Source organism: Salvelinus namaycush, chromosome 27 (assembly GCF_016432855.1).
Source record: "Salvelinus namaycush isolate Seneca chromosome 27, SaNama_1.0, whole genome shotgun sequence".
Taxonomy (NCBI): domain Eukaryota; kingdom Metazoa; phylum Chordata; class Actinopteri; order Salmoniformes; family Salmonidae; genus Salvelinus; species Salvelinus namaycush.
The window spans coordinates 11,067,689-11,094,692 of NC_052333.1; the positions used below are offsets into that span (position 1 = coordinate 11,067,689).

Below are 27,004 nucleotides of genomic sequence, written 5' to 3' on the forward strand. Positions count from 1 at the left end.
AAGGAAACAAAATAACATGTATCCAATCAAATTCATAATCACAAAGATCAAATCATAACAATCATTCATTATTAACATAATTAGGGAATTCAACAATCCAGTTCATTAAGAAGTCAATAGTAATCACCCGTGAGTCATTTAGGCTCTTAACTATTTATCATAAATCATGAAATAAATACAAACAGTGAATGGTCATTCAATCTATAATCTCCTTTAGTTTGATATCAAAGTCGATCCGTTAGCAAACAATGACGTTTCTCATTTCACTCTTTCAATTGTCTTCATGTGTACATGTAATTCATTTAATTACATATTAACCATATCGATTGCATAATTGGCCTATGAGGATCCGTAGGGCCGCGATCATTTACAATTCACATTACACAATATGTTTGAAGCGTGCGCTCCAAGCCGCGCTCCGCGATAATAACTATAAACAATAACTGATAGCCCACTCTCCCGATCGCAACAGATAGTTCAGATGAAAGGTAACAGAGTCGGTGGATTTACGTGGATTCATGGACGCACAGAACTTCTCAAGCAGACGGAGTTAAGGAAGAGAAAGCAGCGAGATCAGGCGATGCCGTTTTCCTCCTTTTATGTGGATGAGATCTGTCGGTCATTGCCACCTGACCTAATTAAAGCGCTCTGGCCCAGCTGAGTAAGTGGCCATGAATTAAAGGATTATTCCACCAACTCCATGGGCCTTTTCTACAGCCACCCTGGAAATTTGTTAAATTCCACACTCCTCAAAAAGGCTCATTGCTCCCGTCCTCCGTCATCTCAGGGAGAGGAATTAGTCGAGCAACTGGCCTAATATATGTCCGGTTCTTTACCTGGATCTCCACTGATCTAACGCGACCATCGATCCCAGGCATGGTCTTAGTGATACGTCCCACCGGCCAGGAGGCTCGAGGCAGCTGAGGGTCCACCACCATTACTACTTGGCCAGTTTCCAGGCTGGCCATTTTCTCTCCGCCATTTCCCTCTGTGCTGTAGGCTTGGTAGGTAATCCCGAATGAATCGGGCCCAGAAATGGTCAGCCAAGATCTGGCTGTGTCGCCACCGGCGTCTGCCAAAGAGGTTGGTATCAGCATACATGGCTTGAGGAAGTGACGCATCTCGGCGTCCCATCAAGAGCATATTCGGTGTAACCGGATCGGGGTCAGCGATATCTGCAGAGAGATATCCCAAGGGTTTGGAGTTCAATATCCCTTCCACCTCTATCAGGACGGTCCGCAAGACAGTTTCAGTGACAGTTTGGTCCCCCAGGACGACTCGTAAGGCCGTCTTTACAGATTTGATCTCTCGCTCCCATGTTCCTCCAAAATGAGGAGCTCCTGGAGGGTTAAATTTGAATAAGATTTGTTGGTCCATCAGCTGATCCTGAAGGCTGGGTTCCATGGCTTGGAAGGCTTCCTCCAACCTGGCTTCTCCTGCCTTGAAGTTTGTGCCTCTGACAGCCAGGATCTCGTAGGGTTTCCCCCGTTGGGAGATAAACCGCCGTAGGGCCATGAGGAAGGCTTCAGTATCCAAACTCTCCAGTAGGTCCAGGTGGACACACCTAGTCGTCAAACACTTGAATAGAATGCCCCAGCGCTTTTCCACTCGACGACCTAGCTTGATCGTCAAGGGGCCAAAGCAATCTACTCCTGTTGACCAGAAGGGTGGTTTGAGAAGGCGCAAGTGAGCAGGGGGTAAATCTGCCATTTTGGGCACAGTGGCTCCGGCCCGCCATCTCTGACATTCTACGCAGGCGTATTGGTGCTTACGAATGGCTCCTCGTCCTCCAAGTATCCAGTACTTCTGCCTCATCTCCCCATAGACCCTCTCTGGCCCTGGGTGGAGAAGCTTTTCATCATAACTCTTGATGAGGAGCCTGGTAAGAGGGTGTCTGGAGTCAAGGATAATTGGGTGGATAGCGTCGGGGTCCAAAACTTCTGCTCGGCACAGCCTCCCTCCGACTCGGATCACGCCAAGGATTTGATCATATTCTGGGGCGAGAGAGAGAAGACGGCTCTCCTTAGCAACTTCCCTACCAGCTTTCAGAGCTTTTAGCTCCTCAAGGAAGCTAACTGCTTGTGCATGCTGGAGGAGTAGTGTCTCTGCCGCGAGGGAGGTGGGTATAGAAGCCACCCCATCTGAGGTCTGGTTTGTGGCGGCGATCAGATCTGGCAGTGTTTGGGATTGTGCTAGGTCAGGGAGACCTGTTGTTGGTTCCGTAGAGATGCTGTAACATTGGGCGGACTTCCTTAACTCATGAGCTTCAATTGGTTGCGGAGGAGCCGCACGCCTGGGGGCTTTCGGCCACTCGTTCTCTGGTTGGGACAAGAATGGTGGTCCCAAGCTCCAGCGATGGGGTTGAGCCAGTTCCTTAAGGGTTTTACCGCGAGTAACGTCATCAGCAGGATTGTTTATGCTATCAACATACCTCCAGTCCTGGACTTCTGTCAGGTCTTGGATTTCCGCAATGCGAGTTCCGACAAACACCTTATACCTGCAGGACTCCGATGTGAGCCAGGTCAATACAGTGGTCGAATCACTCCAGTAGATGACCCTTTGGATTGGCAAGGTGAGCTCGGCTCGCAAGGTAGAGGCCAACTGGGCTCCGGAAAGGGCAGCACTGAGTTCCAGCCTAGGCATTGACAACTGCTTCTTGGGTGCGACCCTGGACCTGGCCATGACAAAGGAGACATGGGTGTGTCCTGCCTTATCCTCCACTCTTAGATAGGAAACCGCCCCATAAGCTCGCTCCGAAGCGTCACAGAACACATGCAATTCCAGGCATGATCCCAGTTGGTCAGCACAGGGTGGTACATAACATCTTGGCATTTGGACTTCAGAGAGCTCCGATAACTCTGTTTCCTAACAGATCCATCGTTCCACTAGGTCAGCCGGGTGGATCGGTTCATCCCAGTCCCTCTTGGTCTGCCACAGGTCCTGGACTAAGACTTTGGCCCGGGTTGTGTATGGCAGGATATACCCAAGGGGATCGTATTGACTGGCCAGTGTCCGATAGATGGTGCGCAGAGTGGGGGTTTCGGTACTCAGGGCTGAGCGGTGCTTGTACCCAAGGGTATCCGGTATGCAGCTCCATCTCAGTCCTAGAGTGGGCTCTTGTGGGTTAGCACCAGACTGCGATAGCCAGAGTTCACTGCTACTGGACCTAGCTTGTGGCGGGAGGTGCTGGATAACCTCCGCTCTGTTACTCGCCCACTGTCGGACCTCAAATCCCCCTTTGGACAGGAGATTCCGTACTTTATCGAGGAGTGCTTTCGCTTCAGCCGTGGATGGGATGCTCTGTAAGCAGTTATCCACATAGAAGGCATTTTCCACTGAATCCCATACTTCTGGGTCACTGTCTGGGTGCTCCCGTGCTTGTCTCTGCAGAGCGTATATGGCACAGCAAGGACTGCAGGTGGTGCCAAATGGGAGTACTTGCCATTCATAGATGGTGGGCTCTGCGTCTCGTTCCATATCTCGCCATATGAACCGGAGCAGTGTGGTGTCGGAAGGCAGTAGACGAATCTGATGAAACATGGCTTTGATGTCTCCACTGATGGCTGTAGAGTGCTGCCGGAACCGGAGAAGGACACCGAGCAAGGAAGGACCTAAGGTTGGTCCCGGGAGTAGACAGTCATTCAGGCTTTGACCAGCAGCTTGGAATGAACAGTTGAAGACAAGTCTGTACTTCCCACCGTGTTGCTGGATAACATGGTGAGGGAGATACCAGGATTCGCTGAGTGGGTTTCCCTCTTCATGAGCGGTCACTTTTGTGACATAGCCTGCCTTCACAAGGTTATGAATCTCCCGGTTATGAACTTCAGCAAGCTCAGGATTCTTCACCAGGCGTCGCTCCGTTCCACGCAGTAGTGGGAGTACAGCCCGTGTTGTGGTTGCCAGAAGAGGATGGTTGGGCACCCGTAGCAGTGGGGTCGCGTACCTCTGAAAGCCATCCAGTTCAGTGGTGGTGGTGCGCTTCTCCAGGAGGTCTAATGCATAGGAGTCATGTTTTGAGCGGGTGACCTCCTGTAGCTTCCGGTTGGAGAAGGTGTCCATCTTCCAGAGCATCTCTACATTCCGAAGGAGGTCAGTGGCCGCACAGGGGGATGGAGCTGGATTGCTTCTGGTGAAGAGGACTTGCTGTGACTGTACAGCTTGGGTGGAGAGAAGTAGATGGACTGGACCTTCTCCAACCGGAAGCTAGTGGACCAAAGTGCAGCGTAGTCAGCGTACATTTTCCTTTTCATTTAAAATGTCGCCAACAAAACAACAAACGAAAGAAACAACCGTGAAGCTTACAGGGCTATAGTGCCACAAACAAAGTTAACTACCCACACTGAAAGGAGTGAAAAAGGGCTACATAAGTATGGTTCCCAATCAGAGACAACGATCGACAGCTGTCCCTGATTGAGAACCATACCCGGCCAAAACATAGAAATAAAGAAACATAGAAAACAAAACATAGAATGTCCACCCCAAATCACACCCTGACCAAACCAACTAGATACATAAAAAGGCTCTCTAAGGTCAGGGCGTAACACTCTCTATACTCCATTCTCGGTACTTCATTATCTCTCTGTCTACTCTATTCTCTCTACTTCATTCTCTCTACTTCATTCTCTCTACCTCATTCTCTCTACTTCATTCTCTCTACTTCATTCTCTCTACCTCATTCTCTCTACCTCATTCTCTCTACTTCATCCTCTCTACTTCATTCTCTCTACCTCATTATCTCTCTCTGTCTACTTTATTCTCTCTATCCCATTCTCTCTACTTCATTCTCTCTACTTCATTCTCTCTACTTCATTCTCTCTACTTCATTCTCTCTACTTCATTCTCTCTACTTCATTCTCTCTACCTCATTCTCTTTACTTCATTCTCTCTACCTCATTATCTCTCTCTACTCCATTCTCTATACTTCATTATCCCTCTCTATACTTTATTATCTCTCTCTCTACTCCATTCTCTGCCAGTTGTCATGGATTCTATTCCTGCTGAGGCCACCCATATGAAAATGGATGCAAGTGTGACCGGTGTGAAAGGGCTAGCTAGATAGTGGTGCATGGTAGTTGCATTTCAATTGTTGGTGTCACTCGCTCTGAGACCTTGAAGTAGTTGTTTCCCTTGTTCTGCAAGTGCTGCTGCTTTTGTGGAGCAATAGGTTTCTCTCAGGAGACCTGCTTCATAGGTTACGGTTGTTGGTGTGTTCAGAGGGTCCCTGGTTCGGGCAAGGAGAGGGACGAAAAAAGACTTACATATGCGCTACTGTAAGTCGCTTTAGATGAAGCATCTGCTAGATGGTATATATTTTACTGTGGTGGGTGGACAGTTGCTTGTATAAAAAGATACACACAGGTATATGTTATCCCCTTTCATTCTAGAGTGATATTTTGTGTATTTTTTATGATAATTTCAACAACTCAGTTGGATTGAGACTCCACATAAAATTAAAGGGAAATATGTTTTTAGTTTTTATTTAACTAATCATAGCAATAGGATTTAACAGATTTGACGTTCCCAAGATGGCTTTTTTGGCAGAATCATAATGTGCTGTACTTACTTTGACCAGCAGGGAGCACTCTAAGTACATAGACCTGACTGTGCTCCAAACTGACACAAACATTGTCTTCAGTAAATCACATTGAATTGAAGTTGAAGTATGGTAATATGATCTAACAGTTTTGTAATTCATTTCAAATATAAAGTTATTATCATGAGACCACATTTTGTTTAGATATAATTTCCCTTAGATAAATACAGTTGTCAATGTGTGTTTGTTTAAGCACGTTTTCTCTCCAAGGTTTTATTTTCCTCGATATCTGCATTCGTTTGTAGTTTCAATCTTCTCTGTTTACCGTCTCAATAGGCTCATCATTTCCATTTTTGTCATTTATCAGACGCTCTTACCCAGAGCCAATTACAGTTGTGAGTGTATACATAGTCATACTGGTCCCTCATGGGAATCGAACCCACAACCCTGGCATTGCAAGCAACATGCTCCACCAATTGATCAACACGGGACTATATCATTCACTTTCTTTTCTACCTATAATTTCACACATTAATGGTAACACACTCAATGAATGGTGCAACTCCCTGTCTGACTCATTATAATTGCAGATGGGATACAATATTACAGATATTCAATATTAAAAAAATACAGATATTCAATATTAATTTGACCAGTTCGCCACAGCAGGAAAATAATCCTACAGCAACAGAAAATGTGAAGTATTATATGGATTCTAATGAATGGACATTTTTGTAGGGGTTGATACATTTCTCATTAGAGCAGATCAAGTCTGACATTTTTAAAGTGGAATTTACTAACTTTAGAAGCCTTGTTAAACCCTGAATGCACTACAAGTTTGCATTTCGCAAGTGTTCAAATGAAGATAGCATATATGTACCTCCAACACGTCCTAGGTAGGACCCACATCCCTGAAATGACACATTCTGCATTTAGGCCCCTTTTTCTAACCAGAGATGTGTTGAAAAGTCAGTTGAGCTCATGGCTGTTGAGCTCGTGGTTGACTGGCTGGATGTGACAGGAGGGAGGCTTGGAAAGTTTGAAGTCATGAGTTTTAATCATGTGCTGTGGCCACTCGCTGCCTGCTTGCCTGGGAGCATGGTGTGGCGTGGCGTGATGGCTCTCCTAAAGATGAGGTTCTGGGAAGCTGCCAGGTCCACTGGCACCACAGGCCTAGCTTCAGCCCACAGAAAGAGTCCCAGACCCAGGCTAGATCCAGGACGCTATGCCTAGCGATGCATGCTGGAGGTTTATTACTGAACTGTCACAGTAGTCACTGGCGGGTCAGTGTGGGAAGGAAGAGGGAAGGCCTGATTAGTGAAATAAGACTATCTGTTTCTCTATGTGTTAGTATTTAACCTCTCTGGGATATGGGGGACGCAAGCGTCCCACATGGCCAACATCCAGTGAAAATGCCGAGCGCCAAATTCAAATAAATGACTATAAAAATTTAAACTTTCATGAAATCACACATGTAATACACCAAATTAAAGCTCCACTTGTTGTGAATCCAGCCAACGTGTCAGAATTCAAAAAGGCTTTACGACGAAAGCACACCAAACAATTATGTTAGGTCAGTACCTAGTCACAGAAAAACACAGCCATTTTTCACAAATAGCAGAAATAGAGATACAATTAATCACTAACCTTTGATGATCTTCATCAGATGACACTCATAGGACTTCAGGTTACACAATACATGTATGTTTTGTACGATAAAGTTCATATTTATATCCAAAAATCTCAGTTTACATTGGCGCGTTACGTTCAGTAATGTTTTGCTTCCAAAACATCCGGTGATTTTGCAGAGAGCCACATCAATTTACAGAAATACTCATCATAAATGTTGATGAAAATACAAGTGTTATGCATGGAATTTAGATAAACTTCTCCTTAATGCAACCGCTGTGTCAGATTTCAAAAAAGCTTTACCGAAAAAAAACATGCAATAATCTGAGTACAGCTCAGGGCCCAAACAAGCCATACAGATATCCGCCATGTTGTGGAGTCAACAAAGTCAGAAATAGCATTATAAATATTCACTTACCTTTGATGATCTTCATCAGAATGCACTCCCAGGAATCCCAGTTCCACAATAAATGTTTGATTTGTTCGATAAAGTCCATAATTTGTGTCCAAATACCTCCTTTTTGTTTGCGCGTTTAGTACACAATCCAAACTGACGACGCGCGGGCAGGTCCAGGCGAAAGTTCAGACGAAAAGTCATATTACATTTCGTAGAAGCATGTCAAACTAAGTATAGAATCAATCTTTAGGATGTTTTTATCATAAATCTTCAATAATGTTCCAACCGGAGAATTCCTTTGTCTGTAGAATTGCAATGGAACGCAAGCTACCTCTCACGTGAACGTGCGTGACCAGCTCATGCCACTCTGGCAGACCTCTGACTCATTCAGCTCCCATTCCCCCCTCCTTCACAGTAGAAGCATCAAACAAGGTTCTAAAGACTGTTGACATCTAGTGGAAGCCTTAGGAAGTGCAATATCGTATTGGTAGGATCACCTGCTTTATTTTTAATATGTAAATGACTAGAACGTGTCTAGCTTGGCCAACTTAGATCTCCATTCACATGCAAAGAAAGTGTGTGTATATAGGCCTTTCATTACTTCAACTGAAAATGATCCATTACAATATACTTATCCAATTTTACTCCACATGTCCACTATCTTGGATAGGCAAAGAGTTGAAAAACTACAAACCTCAGATTTCCCACTTCCTGGTTGGATTTTTTCTCAGGTTTTCACCTGCCATATGAGTTCTGTTATACTCACAGACATCATTCAAACAGTTTTAGAAACTTCAGGGTGTTTTCTATCCAAATCTACTAATTATATGCATATTCTTGCTTTTAGGACTGAGTAACAGTTATTTACTCTGGGAACCTTTTTATCCAAGCTACTCAATACTGCCCCTCTGTCCCAAAGAAGTTAAGCGATGACCCATATTATTAGATAGTGTGGATAAATATTGTCAATTGACTGTGATACAAGTATTGCGGGATAATCATAAGCAATTAATTATGCATAACAATAGTCTCATTAAATTTGTCTCCATTCATGGTTTAACCGTTTCACCCTGCCCTCTCCTGACATCTAGTTGAGTGTATAAACGTACAGTATGATACAGGGTACAGCATGGTTTAACCATTTCACCATGCCCTCTACTGACATCTAGTTGAGTGTATGAACGTACAGTATGATACAGGGTACAGCATGGTTTACTTGTTTTACCACTACCATAAAACATGTACTTTATGAGACCGACTGTAGACACTGCTGGAGACACGGCACTTTTTTTGCTCTTCCTTGAAGACCCTTAATTATGGTATAGTGTCTAGTCTGCCTCTAAGACTTTATCATTGTTCATCAGTACATTGAAAAGAAGCAAATCGTTATTACCTTTACAGGTGATCTGGTAGAAAAAGACAACTTCAATGAAAGGTAATTGTAAGAATTGTACTGGTATATTATTTCAACACTTTTGAGTTGGACAACCGGCACACATTTTAGGTTTTAATTCACATTAAACAAAATGTTTTATACAATGTTTTCAGGATTTTTTAATTACAAATTAACTATTTGTCAAATGATTCTTTGCAGTGTATTTGTTTTTTTAATCATTCACCTTTTCGACTTTTGTAATTGTACAATCTTTATTTATTCAAATCACATCAACATGAAAACAATAATATTGTTGATATAATTGAATTATTTATGTAAGAATAATAATTCTTGAATGTCTCTGAACAAGGGTTACTAGGGAACTTTACCACTCTCAACTAGGGTTGCTAGGGATCTTTCGAAGTTTACCAGGAAATGGACAGAATTTTGGTAACTTAAAATGTTTGGGGAGAATTTTATCAGAAGACATCAAGTGGCCTTTTTGGGTATTTTAGATTATCACAGGTATTTATAATTATCTCTGGCCCTTTGTGTGGCCTTATCACATGTAAAATATTTAAAATTATAAAATAAGATGATTTACAAATAAAAACTTAGAATGACAAAATATACAGTATATACAAATACTTCTTGCTATGTTAATTACCAAAATTGCCGAAGATTTTGGTAAATTTGCAACCATACTGTGAACACATTCAGACAACATGAGAAGCAAGAGTAGCTCTCTGTATTTATTTTTTTTATGTTGAAGAATTTCCTGAAACGTTACCAGCGCGGCCGAGAATGTTATCTGTGTTCAAAGTGGATCTTAGCTAGTTTTATCTCCTTTTCACTGAATATTTCCAGACCCCAGGGAGAGCTGTACATCTCAGGGGAGGAGGCAGGTCTCAGCGCAGCCAGCCACAGGCTCACAGACAGCACCACTCCTTTTCAGATTGGTAGAAAAAGGACAGACAGTGCGATCGATCGGTTCAGGTCTGTGTCCCACATGGCCCCCTATTCCTTATATAGTGCACTACTTTTGATCAGAGCCCTATGGGCAATGGTCAACAGTAGTGCACTATATAAGGAATAGGGTGTAATTTGGGATTTGGCCCATTTGTCATGATGATGACTAATGACTATGTTGCAGGCAGCCCATGGAGGATGGACAACAAAATCACTGAGTTTTTCCATTACACAGCCAGAGGAATGTTCTTTTCACAGAGTTAGATGTCACAGAGCAGGAGAACAGGGATTTTTACCAAGTTAACTAAAGCACTGCCACCCACCCAATGTGTGATAAGGAAGGATTTACAGAGAGAGCAGGTAGTGTATAGTTTACTTCACAGCTTGCCTTTTATTTTCAACATAAAAACAAAGATGTTGTCCCTCAGAGTGAACACTCACAAACACGCTTACACACACACACACACACACACACACACCAGTGGAGGCTGCTGAGGGGAGGACGGCTCATAATAATGTCTGGAATGGAGTAAATGGAATGGTATCAAAGATGTGGTTTCCATGTGACTCCATCCCAGACATTATTATGAGCTTTCCTCCCCACTGACACACACACATGTTGTGAGCTTCCTGTATTATGCATAGGATTACATTGTAGGAGTACAAAACAGTACAAAAGCAAAAATATATATTTCAGAATTGACTGGAAATGGTATTGTGTCCACTTACACGTAAAAGAAAAAGAAGGTATTGTTAACTGAAGCTCTTTTGAGAGATATTTTACTCCACACACAGAGTTCACATTGGGTGTTGTTAATAAACTAGTAGAATTCCCCCACTGTAACAGAGCCCAGGTCAGACCATTTGTAATATTTGGACAGTTGAATGTGATGTGGTAAGAGTCTGAGGCTATTATTCTACTCATACTCATGTGTGTCCCAAATGGCACCCTATTCTTTATATAGTGCTGTGGGTTGTGGTCCAAAGTAGTGCACTATATCTATATAGGGAATAGGTTGGCATTTGGGACACAACCTCTGAGTATGAGTATAGTGTGATATCAGACAGGCGTTTGTCTCAGTCAGAACAGAACAGGGGTTTCGTGCCAGGACCACATTAGAGGACTCTTTCAAGTGCTCGTCGCCTCCTCCTACTCGTCAGTGCAGAGCCTGTGTTGTGGTCTACACGCTGCTCAACACACAGCTTCTGAGGAGAACCCCGCTCCTTACACTGTGTGTGTGTGTGTGTGTGTGTGTGTGTGTGTGTGTGTGTGTGTGAATGTGTGTGTGCCAGATGTCCTCACAAGAATATTAAACCAACAAAAAATCTGAGGGGTTAAGGTTAAGGGTTAGGGAACATAGGATTTTGATTGGGAATCAATTGTTAGTCCCCAAAATTGTGTTTGTGTGTGTGTTCGCTCTCATTTAAAGGGTTATTCCCAGTGCGTGGGATGCTGCCACTCTTGTCCTTATCTCTCCCTTTTCCCCTATACTACACATCCACACTCTACGGAGGACACCTCTCTACGGAGGACAGGGACCAGCAGCTTGGCCCAATAAACCAGTAGATGAAAGCCTAGTGTCATCCTCCTGCTGTCTAACGCCATCTTGTCCTGTGTGTGTATTTCTTTATGTTTGTTTGTGTTATTGTGTGTGTGTGTATTTCTTTGTTTGTTTGTGTTATTGTGTGTGTGTGTGTGTGTATTTCTTTATGTTTGTTTGTGTTATTGTGTGTGTGTGTGCTCCCGCCCTTACATCTCAGTGTGTCACAGGATGCACTAGGTGCCAACACTCATCTGTCAGCGATGGTACAGGCCCTGGCACGGTCTCTAACACAGCACTGGACCCTCTCCAAGTCACACAGGTAGGCAGGCAGACAGGCAGGCAGACAGACAGGCAGACAGGCCAACCCACACCAGCCTTCATTCTCCCAGCGATGAGCGTGAGCTGGCACATTTCAGTATCATGCCAACACAAAATAAAAGGGGATCTTTGATCTCTTTCTAGCTACCCGTTGGAATATATTCTAAGTGTGAGTCCCAAATTGCACCCTATTCCCTAAGTAGTGCACTGCTTTTGACCTGAGCCCTGGTCAAAAGTAGTGCACTACAAATGGAATAGGATGCCATTTGTGACTAATTCTAAAACATCTGATGCCGTGACACCCGGTGGCATGGCTGTAGTATCTGTAGCTTGAGGGAAGCTCTCACTACAGCATAACATAGGCCGTATCTAACTATCCTAAGCCCCTGTATGCTATAGTAACACTGTCCACATGTAGCTGCTACAACTTAACCATCCAGCCAGTGGGAATCAGAGTCTAATACACACAGCTCTCCACAGAGAGTCCAGCTCCTAAGATCCTTACAGTGCTGTTGAATTACTGTTTATTTTCTCTCCCTCCATAATGGATTGGCCAATTTCAACTCATCTGAGATAATTCACTGTAGAGTTAGACACATAATGGCTAACAAAGCTCAGGCCCATTCAACCCCAGCATATGATTAAGCTGGAAATTAGCCTGCTAGCGCAAGCTAATCTAAATAATAAATACTCCACGGCTGGGGGGAGAGAGCGTGGGCTGTCAATGTCTTAGGACTCAGAAGGACCCCGACCCCGTCAGAGTTGAGCTGAGTGTCCTATACGCTTATAGGTGTCTATGGAGATGCCTGTCGGTCTATGTGCCGCTGGGCTGGGCGGAATTGACTGGGCCAGCGTGAGGAAGGAAGCGGAGGGAGATTGAGCAGCGAGATATGTCAGGGATATGGAGGATGTCATTACCCCAGGGGGTTGGGAGAGAAACAGGAGCCCCCAAGCCAAGTTTCATCAAGCCAGCCCCCCCGCTATCAGTGGCTGGGTGGATCCTGGTTAATGTGTGTTCCCGCTGGTACCGAGCAGTATTAAGCACCAGGTGGAACGGGAAAGCATCCCGTGACTGGAATGATATGGTAGAGGGAGGGAGGGATAGAGACTGTTTTCATTTAATCATTTTGTTTCTTTTTTTTCTCTCACCTCTCCAAGCTCCAGGATTATAAAGATGCTTTGTGTATCTGTGTGTGGATGTGTATCTCTGTGTGGATGTGTATCTGTGTGTGGATGTGTATCTGTGTGTGGATGTGTATCTGTGTGTGGATGTGTATCTGTGTGGATGTGTATCTGTGTGTGGATGTGTATCTAGATGTGTATCTGTGTGTGGATGTGTATCTGGATGTGTATCTGTGTGGATGTGTATCTGTGTGGATGTGTATCTCTGTGTGGATGTGTATCTGTGTAGATGTGTATCTGGATGTGTATCTGTGTGTGGATGTGTATCTGTGTGTGGATGTGTATCTGTGTGTGGATGTGTATCTGTGTGGGGATGTGTATCTGTGTGGGGATGTGTATCTGGATGTGTATCTCTGTGTGGATGTGTATCTGTGTGGATGTGTGGGGATGTGTATCTGTGTGGGGATGTGTATCTGGATGTGTATCTCTGTGTGGATGTGTATCTGTGTGGGGATGTGTATCTGTGTGGGGATGTGGGGATGTGTATCTGTGTGGGGATGTGTATCTGGATGTGTATCTCTGTGTGGGTGGGTGAGTATGTGTTTTATATTTTTTGTGCCACATTATAGCCTTGTCTAAGTTTTAGAAGAGGAGCAATGTTGAGCTTTGAAGAATCTCCATTAAAATGAGCAGCTGAAAAGTTGTATTTGTTCGCTTCATCCTTGACCTTTGACCTATCTCCAGTACTGTACCTTCATATGGGAAGATGTTTTCAGTCGTTAAGCCTCATGACATGGCAGCTATGAATCACTGAAGCCTCGCTCCAGTCTCTGTGGTCAGCTGTTGTCAGTCGGACCGCTCTGCAGTACGGTCGCACAGCTCTGCACCATCCTACTATGACCACACATTCCAACCACGGTCCTGGTCATGTAAGGTCAGGTTGTGCCTGAGCACAAAAGTGGGTTTTGGTTGGGAGCGAATCCCTCTCCTCTCCCCACAACAGACCCCAGGGATGTTGGCCATGCAGTCCTTCTCTATCGTTCTCTGTTACCCTCCATTCTCCATCATAACCCCAAAGGGACGACACCCAGTCCGGTCTCCCTCCCTCCCTCCCATTAAAAGGGCTGTGTTGGTGGGACACCTCTCCACCAAAAGGGGAAAACAGATGGATGACGAATTGAGAGAGAGCCGCCTGTGAGTCGGTCAGTTGTGGCGGTCTGTCCTGGCTGTCCTATGTGACAGAGTGGCTGACTGACTGGTTGGCTTGACTGACTGGTTGGTTGGCTTGACTGACTAGTTGGCTTGACTGACTAGTTGGCTTGACTGACTGACTGACTAGTTGGCTTGACTGACTGGTTGGCTTGACTCACTAGTTGGCTTGACTGACTAGTTGGCTTGACTGACTAGTTGGTTGGCTTGGCTGACTGACTGACTGGTTGGCTTGGCTGACTGACTGACTGGTTGGCTTGGCTGACTGACTGACTGGTTGGCTTGGCTGACTGACTGACTGGTTGGCTTGACTGACTGACTGACTGACTGACGGCTTGGCTTGGCTGACTGACTGATTGACTGACTAGTTGGCTTGACTGACTGACTGGTTGGCTTGGCTGACTGACTGACTGACTGGTTGGCTTGGCTGACTGACTGACTGCTTGGCTGGCTGCCTGTCTAGGCCTGCCTCCCTGGTCTCCCCTCTCTGGTCCCTGTTGGGTTGATGCTGTTTGGCTGAGAGCAACTCACATTCAGCTAGAAACCACACCGTTGGACCCGACCCCAATGCATCAGTGGTCCATCCTCATCCTTCATCCTCACTCTGAAGTGTTTTTTTCTTGGGAGCAAATGACTGGCTGCATATCAAATAGCATCCTATTCCCTATAGTGCACTACTTTTGACCAGAGCCCTATGGGAATAGAGTCCCATTTGAGACGCACCCTATAGAGAGGATATGGTGGAGGATAGACTATTGGGCCTATGATGTCCTGTGTGAATTTAAATATGCTCTCTCTAATTCTCTCTTTCTCCCTAGGACCATGCCTCAGGACTACCTGGCATGATGACTCCTTGCTGTCCCCAGTCCACCTGGCCGTGCTGCTGCTCCAGTTTCAACTGTTCTGCCTGCGGCTATGGAACCCTGACCTGTTCACCGGATGTGCTACCTGTCCCAGACCTGCTGTTTTCAACTCTCTAGAGACTGCAGGAGCGGTAGAGATACTCTTAATGATCGGCTATGAAAAGCCAACTGACATTTACTCCTGAGGTGCTAACTTGCTGCACCCTCGACAACTACTGTGATTATTATTATTTGACCATGCTGGTAATTTATGAACATTTGAACATCTTGGCCATGTTCTGTTATAATCTCCACCTGACACAGCCAGAAGAGGACTGGCCACCCCTCATAGCCTGGTTCCTCTCTATGTTTCTTCCTAGGTTTTGGCCTTTCTAGGGAGTTTTTCCTAGCCACCGTGCTTCTACACCTGCATTGCTTGCTGTTTGGGGTTTTAGGCTGGGTTTCTGTACAGCACTTTGAGATATCAGCTGATGTAAGAAGGGCTATATAAATAAATTTGATTTGATTTGATTTATGGAAAGAAGAAGGTAGAGGGAAGTCCTGGAGGTTGTTATCATGGCAACTGCATGGTCTCTTCACAGGTTAGAGAGTTGAACCATCAGTTCAGTCCGTACATCTAGTACATGCTAATGTAAGGGACGTCACTCTGCTTGCTTAGCAAGTTCCAATTCCGCCCATACCTGGCGCGAACACTGCCTTGCTAACACACGTGACTGCCCTCCTGAAGTGTCTCACCAGTAGGCGCCACACTAAAAGCTATCCATTCGCTGGCGCAAGTAGGGACACTTCAGGCTGAGGAGAAAGTTTCACGCATTCCCATGTGCTACACTCACCCCTCACACTTCCTCAACATCGACCCCAGTGTTGAGCTGAACGCAACTGTAGATCCGGGTCACGGCACCACTGTAAAGAACGTCACACTGCTTGCTTAGCGAGTACCACTTCCTCCCAATTCAGCCCATACTTTGCGCAAACTCGGTACCTCTGCCTTGCTAGCACACGTTACTGCCCTCCCGAAGAGTATTACCAGTCAGCGCATTGCAAAACGCTAGCTATTTGCTGGCGCAATTAGGGACAATTCAGGCTGAGGAGTACATTTAATCACAGTTATCATATGTAATATTTGGTGTTTGGAATCACAGTTATCATATGTAATCTTTGGTGTTTGGAATCACAGTTATCATATGTAATCTTTGGTGTTTGGAATCACAGTTATCATTTATTTATTATATTATTTATTTACAAAAAAAGTATAGAAGTTTAGAAGGTTCAGAGCAGCAGAGGTAATAAGCAGTAGGCCTACATTTTGGTGTCAACAAGGCTCTTGAGCCAGTGATTTTAATAGGCCTTAGGGCGTACTCAAACTGTCATACACACACTCACAATAACTCACTTAGTCACTCACTCACCCCTGAAAACAAACGACACTGGTGTTGAGCGTGTGAGACGTGACACGTCTGGCGAGATGGAAACACTTCCTCCTGTGAACTGGGCGCCCACTGTCATCGCAACCCCTACCCAGTTAACCTCCAACCCAGGGGTCAACGTGACAACGAGCCCACTGAGGATTTGGGTGTGTGTGGGCGTGCAGATAGTGTGTGTGTTTGCGCGTTTGCAGCCACAGGTGCCTGGTAGAGTGTTAAGGGGTCTTTTGAGGCTTTCTCACCATCTGTTTCCAGGGTGATGAGCGAGGGCGGAGGGGGTTACCAACACATGCCTGGAGGAGGGAGGGGAAGGGGGCAGGCAGAGGGGGCTAATGGGGAGAATGGCAGGTGACTGTGGATGTTACCCCCTCTGTTGCCCCCTTCAACGGGGGGAGTCAGGGATAATTACGGGGTCGAGGTTAGGGTGGAGTGTGAGAGGAGTTCGTTGGATCTCAAGGTCAGAGGTCAGAACAGAGTCAAGAGCATGCACGCCACTCAGAGGCACTTCCTGCTGTGTGTGTTAACTTAATATCTGATGAGGAACGAGGAGTCACATGTGCAGGCCATGTGGTTCAAGGCCTGTGTGATGGGAGGGAGTGGGGTTGGTCATGTTACTAGTCATCATGTTGAGAGGGAGTGAGGTTGGTCATGTTACTAGTCATGTTGAGTGGGGTTGGTCATGTTAGTAGTCATCATGTAGAGAGGGAGTGGGGTTGGCCATGTTACTAGTCATCATGTAGAGAGGGAGTGGGGTTGGTCATGTTACTAGTCATCATGTTGAGAGGGAGTGGGGTTGGTCATGTTAGTAGTCATCATGTAGAGAGGGAGTGGGGTTGGTCATGTTACTAGTCATCATGTTGAGAGGGAGTGGGGTTGGTCATGTTACTAGTCATCATGTTGAGAGGGAGTGGGGTTGGTCATGTTACTAGTCATCATGTTGAGAGGGAGTGGGGTTGGTCATGTTACTAGTCATCATGTTGAGAGGGAGTGGGGTTGGTCATGTTACTAGTCATCATGTTGAGAGGGAGTGGGGTTGGTCATGTTACTAGTCATCATGTTGAGAGGGAGTGGGGTTGGTCATGTTACTAGTCATCATGTTGAGAGGGAGTGGGGTTGGTCATGTTACTAGTCATCATGTTGAGAGGGAGTGGGGTTGGTCATGTTACTAGTCATCATGTTGAGAGGGAGTGGGGTTGGTCATGTTACTAGTCATCATGTTGAGAGGGAGTGGGGTTGGTCATGTTACTAGTCATCATGTTGAGAGGGAGTGGGGTTGGTCATGTTACTAGTCATCATGTTGAGAGGGAGTGGGGTTGGTCATGTTACTAGTCATCATGTTGAGAGGGAGTGGGGTTGGTCATGTTACTAGTCATCATGTTGGGAGGGAGTGGGGTTGGTCATGTTACTAGTCATCATGTTGGGAGGGAGTGGGGTTGGTCATGTTACTAGTCATCATGTTGAGAGGGAGTGGGGTTGGTCATGTTACTAGTCATCATGTTGAGAGGGAGTGGGGTTGGTCATGTTACTAGTCATCATGTTTAGAGGGAGTGGGGTTGGTCATGTTACTAGTCATCATGTTGAGAGGGAGTGGGGTTGGCCATGTTACTAGTCATCATGTTGAGAGGGAGTGGGGTTGGTCATGTTACTAGTCATCATGTTGAGAGGGAGTGGGGTTGGTCATGTTACTAGTCATCATGTTGAGAGGGAGTGGGGTTGGTCATGTTACTAGTCATCATGTTGAGAGGGAGTGGGGTTGGTCATGTTACTAGTCATCATGTTGAGAGGGAGTGGGGTTGGTAATGTTACTAGTCATCATGTTGAGAGGGAGTGGGGTTGGCCATGTTACTAGTCATCATGTTGAGAGGGAGTGGGGTTGGTCATGTTACTAGTCATCATGTTGAGAGGGAGTGGGGTTGGTCATGTTACTAGTCATCATGTTGGGAGGGAGTGGGGTTGGTCATGTTACTAGTCATCATGTTGGGAGGGAGTGGGGTTGGTCATGTTACTAGTCATCATGTTGAGAGGGAGTGGGGTTGGTCATGTTACTAGTCATCATGTTTAGAGGGAGTGGGGTTGGTCATGTTACTAGTCATCATGTTGAGAGGGAGTGGGGTTGGCCATGTTACTAGTCATCATGTTGAGAGGGAGTGGGGTTGGCCATGTTACTAGTCATCATGTTGAGAGGGAGTGGGGTTGGTCATGTTACTAGTCATCATGTTGAGAGGGAGTGGGGTTGGTCATGTTACTAGTCATCATGTTGAGAGGGAGTGGGGTTGGTCATGTTACTAGTCATCATGTTGAGAGGGAGTGGGGTTGGTCATGTTACTAGTCATCATGTTGAGAGGGAGTGGGGTTGGTAATGTTACTAGTCATCATGTTGGGAGGGAGTGGGGTTGGTCAGGTGTTTTCTCATAGCTCTATGTGGTATCTCAGCCGATAATACAAAGTTATAAATTTAAAAAATCCAACCACAACGTAATTGACCTGTACTGTATTAGTATACAAATACTGCAACCGGTGTGGTGTGATGGGGGGTGGAGGTGTAGAGGAGGGGGGTGTTAGTTTGGGATGCTTGGAACAGCTGCTGATTAACATGACATGGCTTTCACACTCTCCCTCTATCTCCCATTGCTCTCTCCTTCTCGCTCTCTCTCTCTCTCCCTCTTTATCTCTCTCTCCCTCTCTACCGTCCATCACTGTCTCCTTCTCTCTCGCTTTCTCCCACCGCTCTCTCTCTCGCTCTCTCTCTCCCCCCTCCTAAACCTTCTTTTTTTTCCGTCTCTCTCTCTCTCTCTTTGCAGAGGAGGAAGAGGAGGATGAAGAGATCACAGAGCTGAAGCCTGGTCCAGAATCTGACCAGCATGAAGAGGAGGACAGCAAGGAGACGAAAGAGTGTAAGAAGAGGGGGATTGGGTGTAATTAAATAATTTACAGTAAAGACGTGGAAAGATGAAGGAATGCTGAAGGCAACTCTAGTTTAAGCTGAAGGGAATGCTTGCATCCTAAATGGCACCCTATTCCCTACGTAGTGCATGGCTTTTGACCAGAGACCTATGGACCCTGGTCAAAAATAGTGAACTATAAAGGGAATAGGGTGTAATTTGGGAGACGACCTCAGCCTAGCACTAGCCTTTTCATCTCCCACATCTCCAGTCAAACTGTCACTAAACAAAGCCGTTGAAGCGTGAGTGAGCGGTCACTCGCGTGTGACACCCGCTGGCGTATCGGATGCCAATCTCTGTGGCCGAGGTCCAGCTTATCGGCCCGTGGCACTGAGGGTCAGACCTGATTAAAAACGTGTCACTTGACCCCTCTGTCGGACTTCAAAGACAACGGAGGAGACTGAGAGGGGGACGGAGAGGGGTGCAGAGAGGGGGACGGAGAGGGGGACTGAGAGGGCATTCTTTGTGAGGCAAGGCTGGTGCAAGGAGTAAATAACTTCACTTAAGGAGGGTAGAATGCGTCTTTGTTGAGGCCAGGGGCTGGCCCTGTTTAAACACACAGAGATATAGGCACACTCACACCCTTACACACGCCCAGGGTTCCTGTGTACCCTGACTTTGATCACCCCTTTGTCGTCCTTATGAGTTGTCAGAAACAGAACCCAGAGAATCAAGTGGTCTGAGATCAAAGAGTCAGCCCTGTAATGGGGACTGCATAGGGATAGACAAAATGACATCATGCAGAGGGACATCACAACCAGCATCTCACTGGGCCCGCCATTATTACAGGGGAGGAGGGGGAGGGGAGGGGGAGGGGAGGAGGAGGGGAGGAGGAGGAGGAGGGGAGGGGAGGAGGAGGACCTCAGAGGACTTTGTTTATTCTTATTCTTATTATTTACCAAGTGAATTATTTTGCAGCTGGTAATTTACTACTATGATGTATGAGGTAGTTTATTGTATCGAAGACTTTACTCTCTCCTTGATGGAAGTGACTGCAGTGATTTGGTGTAATGATCTAGAACTATTGTAGTTGTTAAATGATGTAGTGTATCGACAGAATATATTTGCAACCAGACTGTTGTCTTTGTGTGTGTGGAGTTTGAATCATGTTTATTTGGGTATACACTCACTGTAGTGTATTTAGTGCCAGTTCAGGGCAGTAGTTTGGGAATGGGTGGGTGTTTGGCATGACAAGTGTGTAGTTATATTTCTAAGAGTGTGAGTGTTGTGTGTTTATTTATTTGTGACTCAGGCTACCACAGATGGCTGTGTTTGGGTTGTGTGTGTCTCTGCATATTGTTGTTTACCTATTTTGACCTCTTCCTGTGTGTGTGTGTGTGTGTGTGTGTGTGTGTGGTGTACTCGTGCGTACTTGTGCATACTTGTGTGCCTGCATGCGTATGTATTCATGTCTCTGTGTGTGTGTGTGTCAGGCTACCCCTGCAGGGAGCTGACAGAGGAAGAGAAGCAGCAGATCCTCAAATCAGAGGAGTTCCTCAGTTTCTTTGACTGTAGCATCAGGGTGATGGAGAGAGCCCTGGCCCAGGACTCAGACATCTTCTTCGACTACAGCGGACAAGACCTGGATGACAAGGAGGGGTAAGAATGTGCGTGTGTGTGTGTTTCAGGTGAAGGGTATTTGGTGAGTGTGTGTGCTTGCATGTGTGTGTCTATCTGTTGTGAGGTCTGTAGAAGGAACATGGTGTGTGTATGCATGTGTGTGTCTATCTGTTGTGAGGTCTGTAGAAGGAACATGGTGTGTGTGTATGCATGTGTGTGTCTATCTGTTGTGAGGTCTGTAGAAGGAACATGGTGTGTGTGTATGCATGTGTGTGTCTATCTGTTGTGAGGTCTGTAGAAGGAACATGGTGTGTGTATGCATGTGTGTGTCTATCTGTTGTGAGGTCTGTAGAAGGAACATGGTGTGTGTATGCATGCCTATGGGGCTGCTAATGGCCTCATGGAGTAATGCCTTTGGTGTCAATCAGGACGTGACTCCTCATTGTTCTTCAAACACATGCCCTTCTCATGATGTCATCATCCTCTCAAAACCCCATTTGACCTCACTTACAATGACATCACCCAGTGACCTTTGACCCCTGTTTCTATTGGCCACAGGAATTACAAGGCGGGTCCAGTCTGTCCCTCAGTAGGTTGTTCTATGACAATCACTGGTCCAAACATCGAGTCATCACCTGTCTGGACTGGTCCCCTCAGGTAAGGACTGCTTTGGGGTGAAGTTTCCCCTATGTACAGTTATAGGATCAGCTTCCCCTCCCCAATCCTAACCTTATCAATAGTGGGGAAAATGCTAAACTGACCCAAGAATAGCATTTAGGTGTAACTTCACCCTACACCGCAAGTACCCGTGTGTGTGTTTTGGACAGAGGGTGTATGTGTCTGTGTGTGTCATCACTGACTCGACAATCATTGTATTTTAGCTTCTGTCCTCTCCATCTTCTTCCTCCTCTCCACCCTCTTCCTCCTCTCCATCCTCTTCCCCCTCTCCACCCTCTTCCTCCTCTCCACCCTCTTCCTCCTCCCCTGATCCTCCTTTAATTTTCCGTCTTTCCTTCCGCTCCTCTATCTCTCCATTTTATTTGATCTTGTCCCCTCTCTTTTTCCTTCCGCTCCTCTATCTCTCCATTTTATTTGATCTTGTTCCCTCTCTTTTTCCTCCCCTTCCTCTTCCTTCCCAGTACCCAGAGCTGTTGGTGGCGTCCTACAACAACAACAACGAGGATGCTCCTCACGAGCCTGACGGTGTAGCTCTGGTCTGGAACATGAAGTTTAACAAGAACACCTGAGTATGTCTTCCACTGCCAGGTAAAATCACTCCCAGGTACAGGTCTATAAATCTGTTGAGTACAGGGCCTGTATTCACAAAGTGTCTGATCTAGGTTGATATGACCTATAACTGTTCCCCACGGGATACAGATACTGGATTCGTGTGATGTATATGTCAGTCTGATTTAGAATTGTGTTTTGGGTCTCAACAGAGCCAAAATAAAAACGTTTTCAAAGCACCTTTTTTTTATGTATCCTGCCAATATCTGACAAAGTTACAATATTTCCCTCCAGTTGATTCATGTTTTAACTGGCAGCCTGATACAACTGAATGTGGGTAGAGCTACTGCAATATGTGTCCCAAATGGTACCCTATTCCCTAAATAGTGCACTACTTTTGACCAGGGCTCCCATAGGGCTCTGGCCAAAAGTAGTGCACTATGAAGGGAATAGGGTTCCATTTGGGATGCTGGCCTAAGACTAGGAGGACGCACCACTCCACCGCTGCAACGATGACAATGACACCAGAGATAAAAAATAAGGAGTGAAATGATATTTAATGAAAGCAGGGAGTTCTTCAGGGGTTCCTGGGCTTTGGCCTACTTGGGCAGAACATGATATTACGGAACATGTTCGCTCACTGGTGACTAAAAAATTCTGAGGTTTTGGTGCAGAAAATACCTTCGGGTTGGTCCTGATGCTAATTATTATAGACTCTAGGGCGAGTTTTGAGGTGTGTGTGTGTGTGTGTGTGCGCGTGTTTGAGGGAGTGATGGGGAGGCGACTGAGGGCCGGGGAGGAAAGTTAGAGGGCCTCCCCACTCCTAAGAGAGAGAGGGGGATTACAGAGACATCTCCATAATAAAAAGATGTGGCCTACCACTTCCTAATCCAGCAGGCCACATGTGTTCACCCACCCACGTTGGATCCTCCAGTCGCATGTGCTGCTTGACTCTGTTTCCGACGCCCAGAGTCTACCTCACACACACACACACACACACGCACACTGAGTTATAGACTCACACACTGTCACAGGCTCACACACACACTCACACACAGAATCACAGACAGACACATGCACAGCCACCCACTCCCGCACAGCAGACCAATGTACCCCATTTAGCAGATGTTTTAGCAGACCACATACAGTGCTAATATTTCTGTAGAAATGGGTTGTAGAAGTTGTGAGATAATGGATTTTAAAGGACACTTTTATTCCACTACTATTATTCATGTATGTTCATGCCTAAGTGTTCTGGTGTAGATATAACAGTACTACAATACAGCTACAACGATTACTGGAGTCATTTTGCTTCCATATTGTAGTCTGAAAGCTTGACTCTGTTGTCAACATGGGTTTCTATAGCGTAATGATGTGTGTGTGTCGTCAATGGCATCGGCGGCTGTGAGAGGAGTTGACAGCAACCATAGATACAAATTTACAACCACATAAGGTGTATGTTCTGTTTTTGGCAGTGATAAACTGAGTATTGAAGAGAAGTTAAAATAGTCCACATAGTTAAAGTGGCAATCAGCAATTGGAACAATAACAAAGCATTTTCCCCACTGTTTTGGTAAAAAGCTGAGGGATGGTGCTGGAGAAATGTAACCACTCTCAAATTCATAGACAAAGCTATGGATGCAAGGACTGACCATCCAAATGATAGTTTTAACCATGTTTTGAGGCTCTTTAGTGTTTGTTTACATTTACTTTGTTAAACAAGTTTATATTTTGGGTTCTGATGGAGTATAACTTATATTCTTCAAGTCCAAAAATGGATGTAGCAACTGCAGAGTGCCCCTTTTTAAAGGACAAGTTCAACATTTTACAACTTAATAGTTGGTTCCTCACCCTGAAAGTAGTCTCTGGGCCAGGGGGAACTGTATGGTTTGGTTTTCTTTTAAACAGCCACTACAAACTTCAGTTAACTTTAGCCACTGCTAGCTAAAAATCTATAAAAGTGACAGGGGCAATGTAAAAATTAAAGGGCAAATGTCAAACCGAATCACTTAGTTGATTTCAGTTTATTCAGGGTGACTGTTTCTCCTGGTCCATAGACTACTTTCAGGGTGAGGAATGGACCTGTAAATCCACCCTGTAGATATTAACTGATAATACAGTATGCAGTCTAACCCTGCATGCCTCTTGTTCTTTGACACACACACATTGCTTCTCTCAGGAAAGGGGTCAATTTGGGTAAGTGAGTGACACTGTTGGGAAAATGTGTGCTGGGGGAAATTATATCAAAAAAAGGAAAGAAAGGAAAACCAAAATGGCACCTCCCAGGCTCCCTTGTGTCAGTCAGTATGAGTGTGTCAGTATGAGCCCCCAGCACACATCAGGAGGGGAAGAAAAAACACAGAATGAACGAGATAAATAATTAAATGAAAGAAAGAAAGAGAGAGAGAGGAGTCAATCTCCAACCGCTTGGCACGGGCCTGCTCCGTTTTCTGCGCTGGAGAGGGATGAAAGGAGGCAGAGTGGTCGGGGGAGAAGAGATGTTGTTTTTCGCTCCGGGGTCTATTACAAACAGAGGCGTTCCTTTCTAGTTATCCACAGATCAGATGGATATTAATGTGCGAGCATGTTCTGCCGTTTAACCCCCCAAACCACAGGCCCATTTCTTTTCTCTCTTCTCCTCTTCCTGAGGTAGACGCACACACTCATCCTTTATCAAATCAAATTGTATTTGTCACATGCGCCAAATACAACAGATGTAGACCTTACAGTGAAATGCTTACTTACAAGCCCTTAACCAACAATGCAGTTTTAATAAAATACCAACAACAAAAAAGTAAGAGATAAGAATAACAAATAATTAAAGAGCAGCAGTAAATAACAATTATCCTCTCTTCAATCACACATGCTCAGCTCCGCCGGGCTCTGCCAGGGCTCTGCTAGGGCTTTGCTCTGCCAGGGCTCTGCTAGGGCTTTGCTCTGCCAGGGCTCTGCTAGGGCTTTGCTCTGCCAGGGCTCTGCTAGGGTACTGTTAGGGCTCTGCTAGGACACTTTTAGGGCTCTGCTAGGGTACTGTTAGGGCTCTGCTAGGACACTTTTAGGGCTCTGCTAGGGTACTGTTAGGGCTCTGCTCTGTTAGGGCTCTGCTGGGGCTCTGCTAAGGCTCTGCCGGGGCTCTGCTAAGGCTCTGCTGGGGCTCTGCTAGGGCTCTGTCGGGGCTCTGCTAGGGCTCTGCTCTGCTAGGCCTTTGCTGGGCTCTGCTATGGCACTTTTAGGGCTCTTCTAGGGTACTGTTAGTGCTCTGCTCTGTTAGGGCACTGCCGGGGCCCTGCTAGGGTACTGTTAGGGCTCTGCTCTGTTAGGGCTCTGCTAGGGTACTGTTAGGGCTCTGCTCTGCTAGGGCTCTGCTAGGGCTCTGCTAGGGCTCTGTTAGGGCTCTGCTAGGGTACTGTTAGGGCTCTGCTCTGTTAGGGCTCTGCTAGGATACTGTTAGGGCTCTGCTCTGTTAGGGCTCTGCTAGGATACTGTTAGGGCTCTGCTCTGCTGGGGCTCTGCTGGGGCTCTGCTGGGGCTCTGTCGGGGCTCTGTCGGGGCTCTGCTGGGGCTCTGCTAGGGCTCTGCTAGGGCTCTGCTCTGCTAGGCCTTTGCTGGGCTCTGCTATGGCACTTTTAGGGCTCTTCTAGGGTACTGTTAGTGCTCTGCTCTGTTAGGGCACTGCCGGGGCTCTGCTAGGGTACTGTTAGGGCTCTGCTCTGTTAGGGCTCTGCTAGGGTACTGTTAGGGCTCTGCTCTGTTAGGGCTCTGCCGGGGCTCTGCTAGGGCTCTGCCGGGGCTCTGTTAGGGCTCTGCTAGGGTACTGTTAGGGCTCTGCTCTGTTAGGGCTCTGCTAGGATACTGTTAGGGCTCTGCTCTGTTAGGGCTCTGCCGGGGTTCTGCTAGGGTACTGTTAGGGCTCTGCTCTGTTAGGGCTCTGCTAGGGTACTGTTAGGACTCTGCTCTGCCGGGGCTCTGTTAGGGCTCTGCTAGGGTTCTGCTTTGTTAGGGCTCTACCGGGGCTCTGTTAACCCTTGTTAGGGCTCTGCTAGGGCACTTTTAGGGCTCTGCTAGGGCTCTGCTCTGTTAGAGCTCTGCCTGGGCTTTGCTAGGGCTCTGTTGGGGCTCTGTTGGGGCTCTGCTATGGCTTGCTATTGCTCTGCTTGGGCTCTGCTAGGGCTCTGCTATTGCTCTGCTCTGTTAGGGCTCTGTTAGTGATCTGCCAGGGTTCTATTTAGGGCTCTGTTAGGGCTCTGTCACTCTTGGCTTGGCAGGGACCAGAGAGGACTCAGGCAGTGTTCCTTCATTTTTACAGATCTTCCCACAGTGGCTCACTTGACCGTCCTGGATCGCTCTTTCTCTCTCTCTTCAATTCAAGGTGCGTATTAGCATAGGAAACATATGTGTACATTGCCAAAGCAAGTGAAATAAACAATAAAAAGGTGAACAGTAACTATTACACTCACACAAGTTCCAAAATAATGAAGAAATGTTTAATGTCGTATAATGTCTATATACAGTGTTGTAACGATGTGCAAATAGTTAAAGTAAAAAGGGAAAATAAATATGGGTTGCATTTATGTTTGTTCTTCACTGGTTGCCCTTTTCTTGTGGCAACAGGTTACAAATCTTGCTGCTGTGATGGCACACTTCAATATTTCACCCAATAGATATGGGAGTTTATCAAAATTGGATTTGTTTTCGAATTCTTTATGGGTCTGTGTAATCTGAGGGAAATATGTGTCTCTAATATGATAATATATTTGGCAGGAGGTTCTCTCTCTTTCTTTCTCTCTCTCTGTCAAATATCCGTCAAATATGGCTTCCGTACTTAGTAACATTTGCCATCTGATGTTTTTTATTTTTATTTCACCTTTATTTAACCAGGTAGGCCAGTTGAG

The 27,004-nt window shown here is 45.9% G+C and overlaps 1 protein-coding gene across 1 annotated transcript in view; it reads left to right on the forward strand.

Moving 5' to 3' along the window:
- Positions 1 to 27,004, forward strand: part of LOC120022027 (cytoplasmic dynein 1 intermediate chain 1) — a 464,568-nt gene that overhangs the window by 346,976 nt on the left and 90,588 nt on the right. Inside the window, 5 exon segments of the mRNA XM_038965825.1 lie at positions 19,185 to 19,277; positions 20,759 to 20,940; positions 21,444 to 21,542; positions 22,025 to 22,122; positions 22,124 to 22,151. Of these exon segments, the coding sequence (XP_038821753.1) occupies positions 19,185 to 19,277; positions 20,759 to 20,940; positions 21,444 to 21,542; positions 22,025 to 22,122; positions 22,124 to 22,151 (500 nt within the window).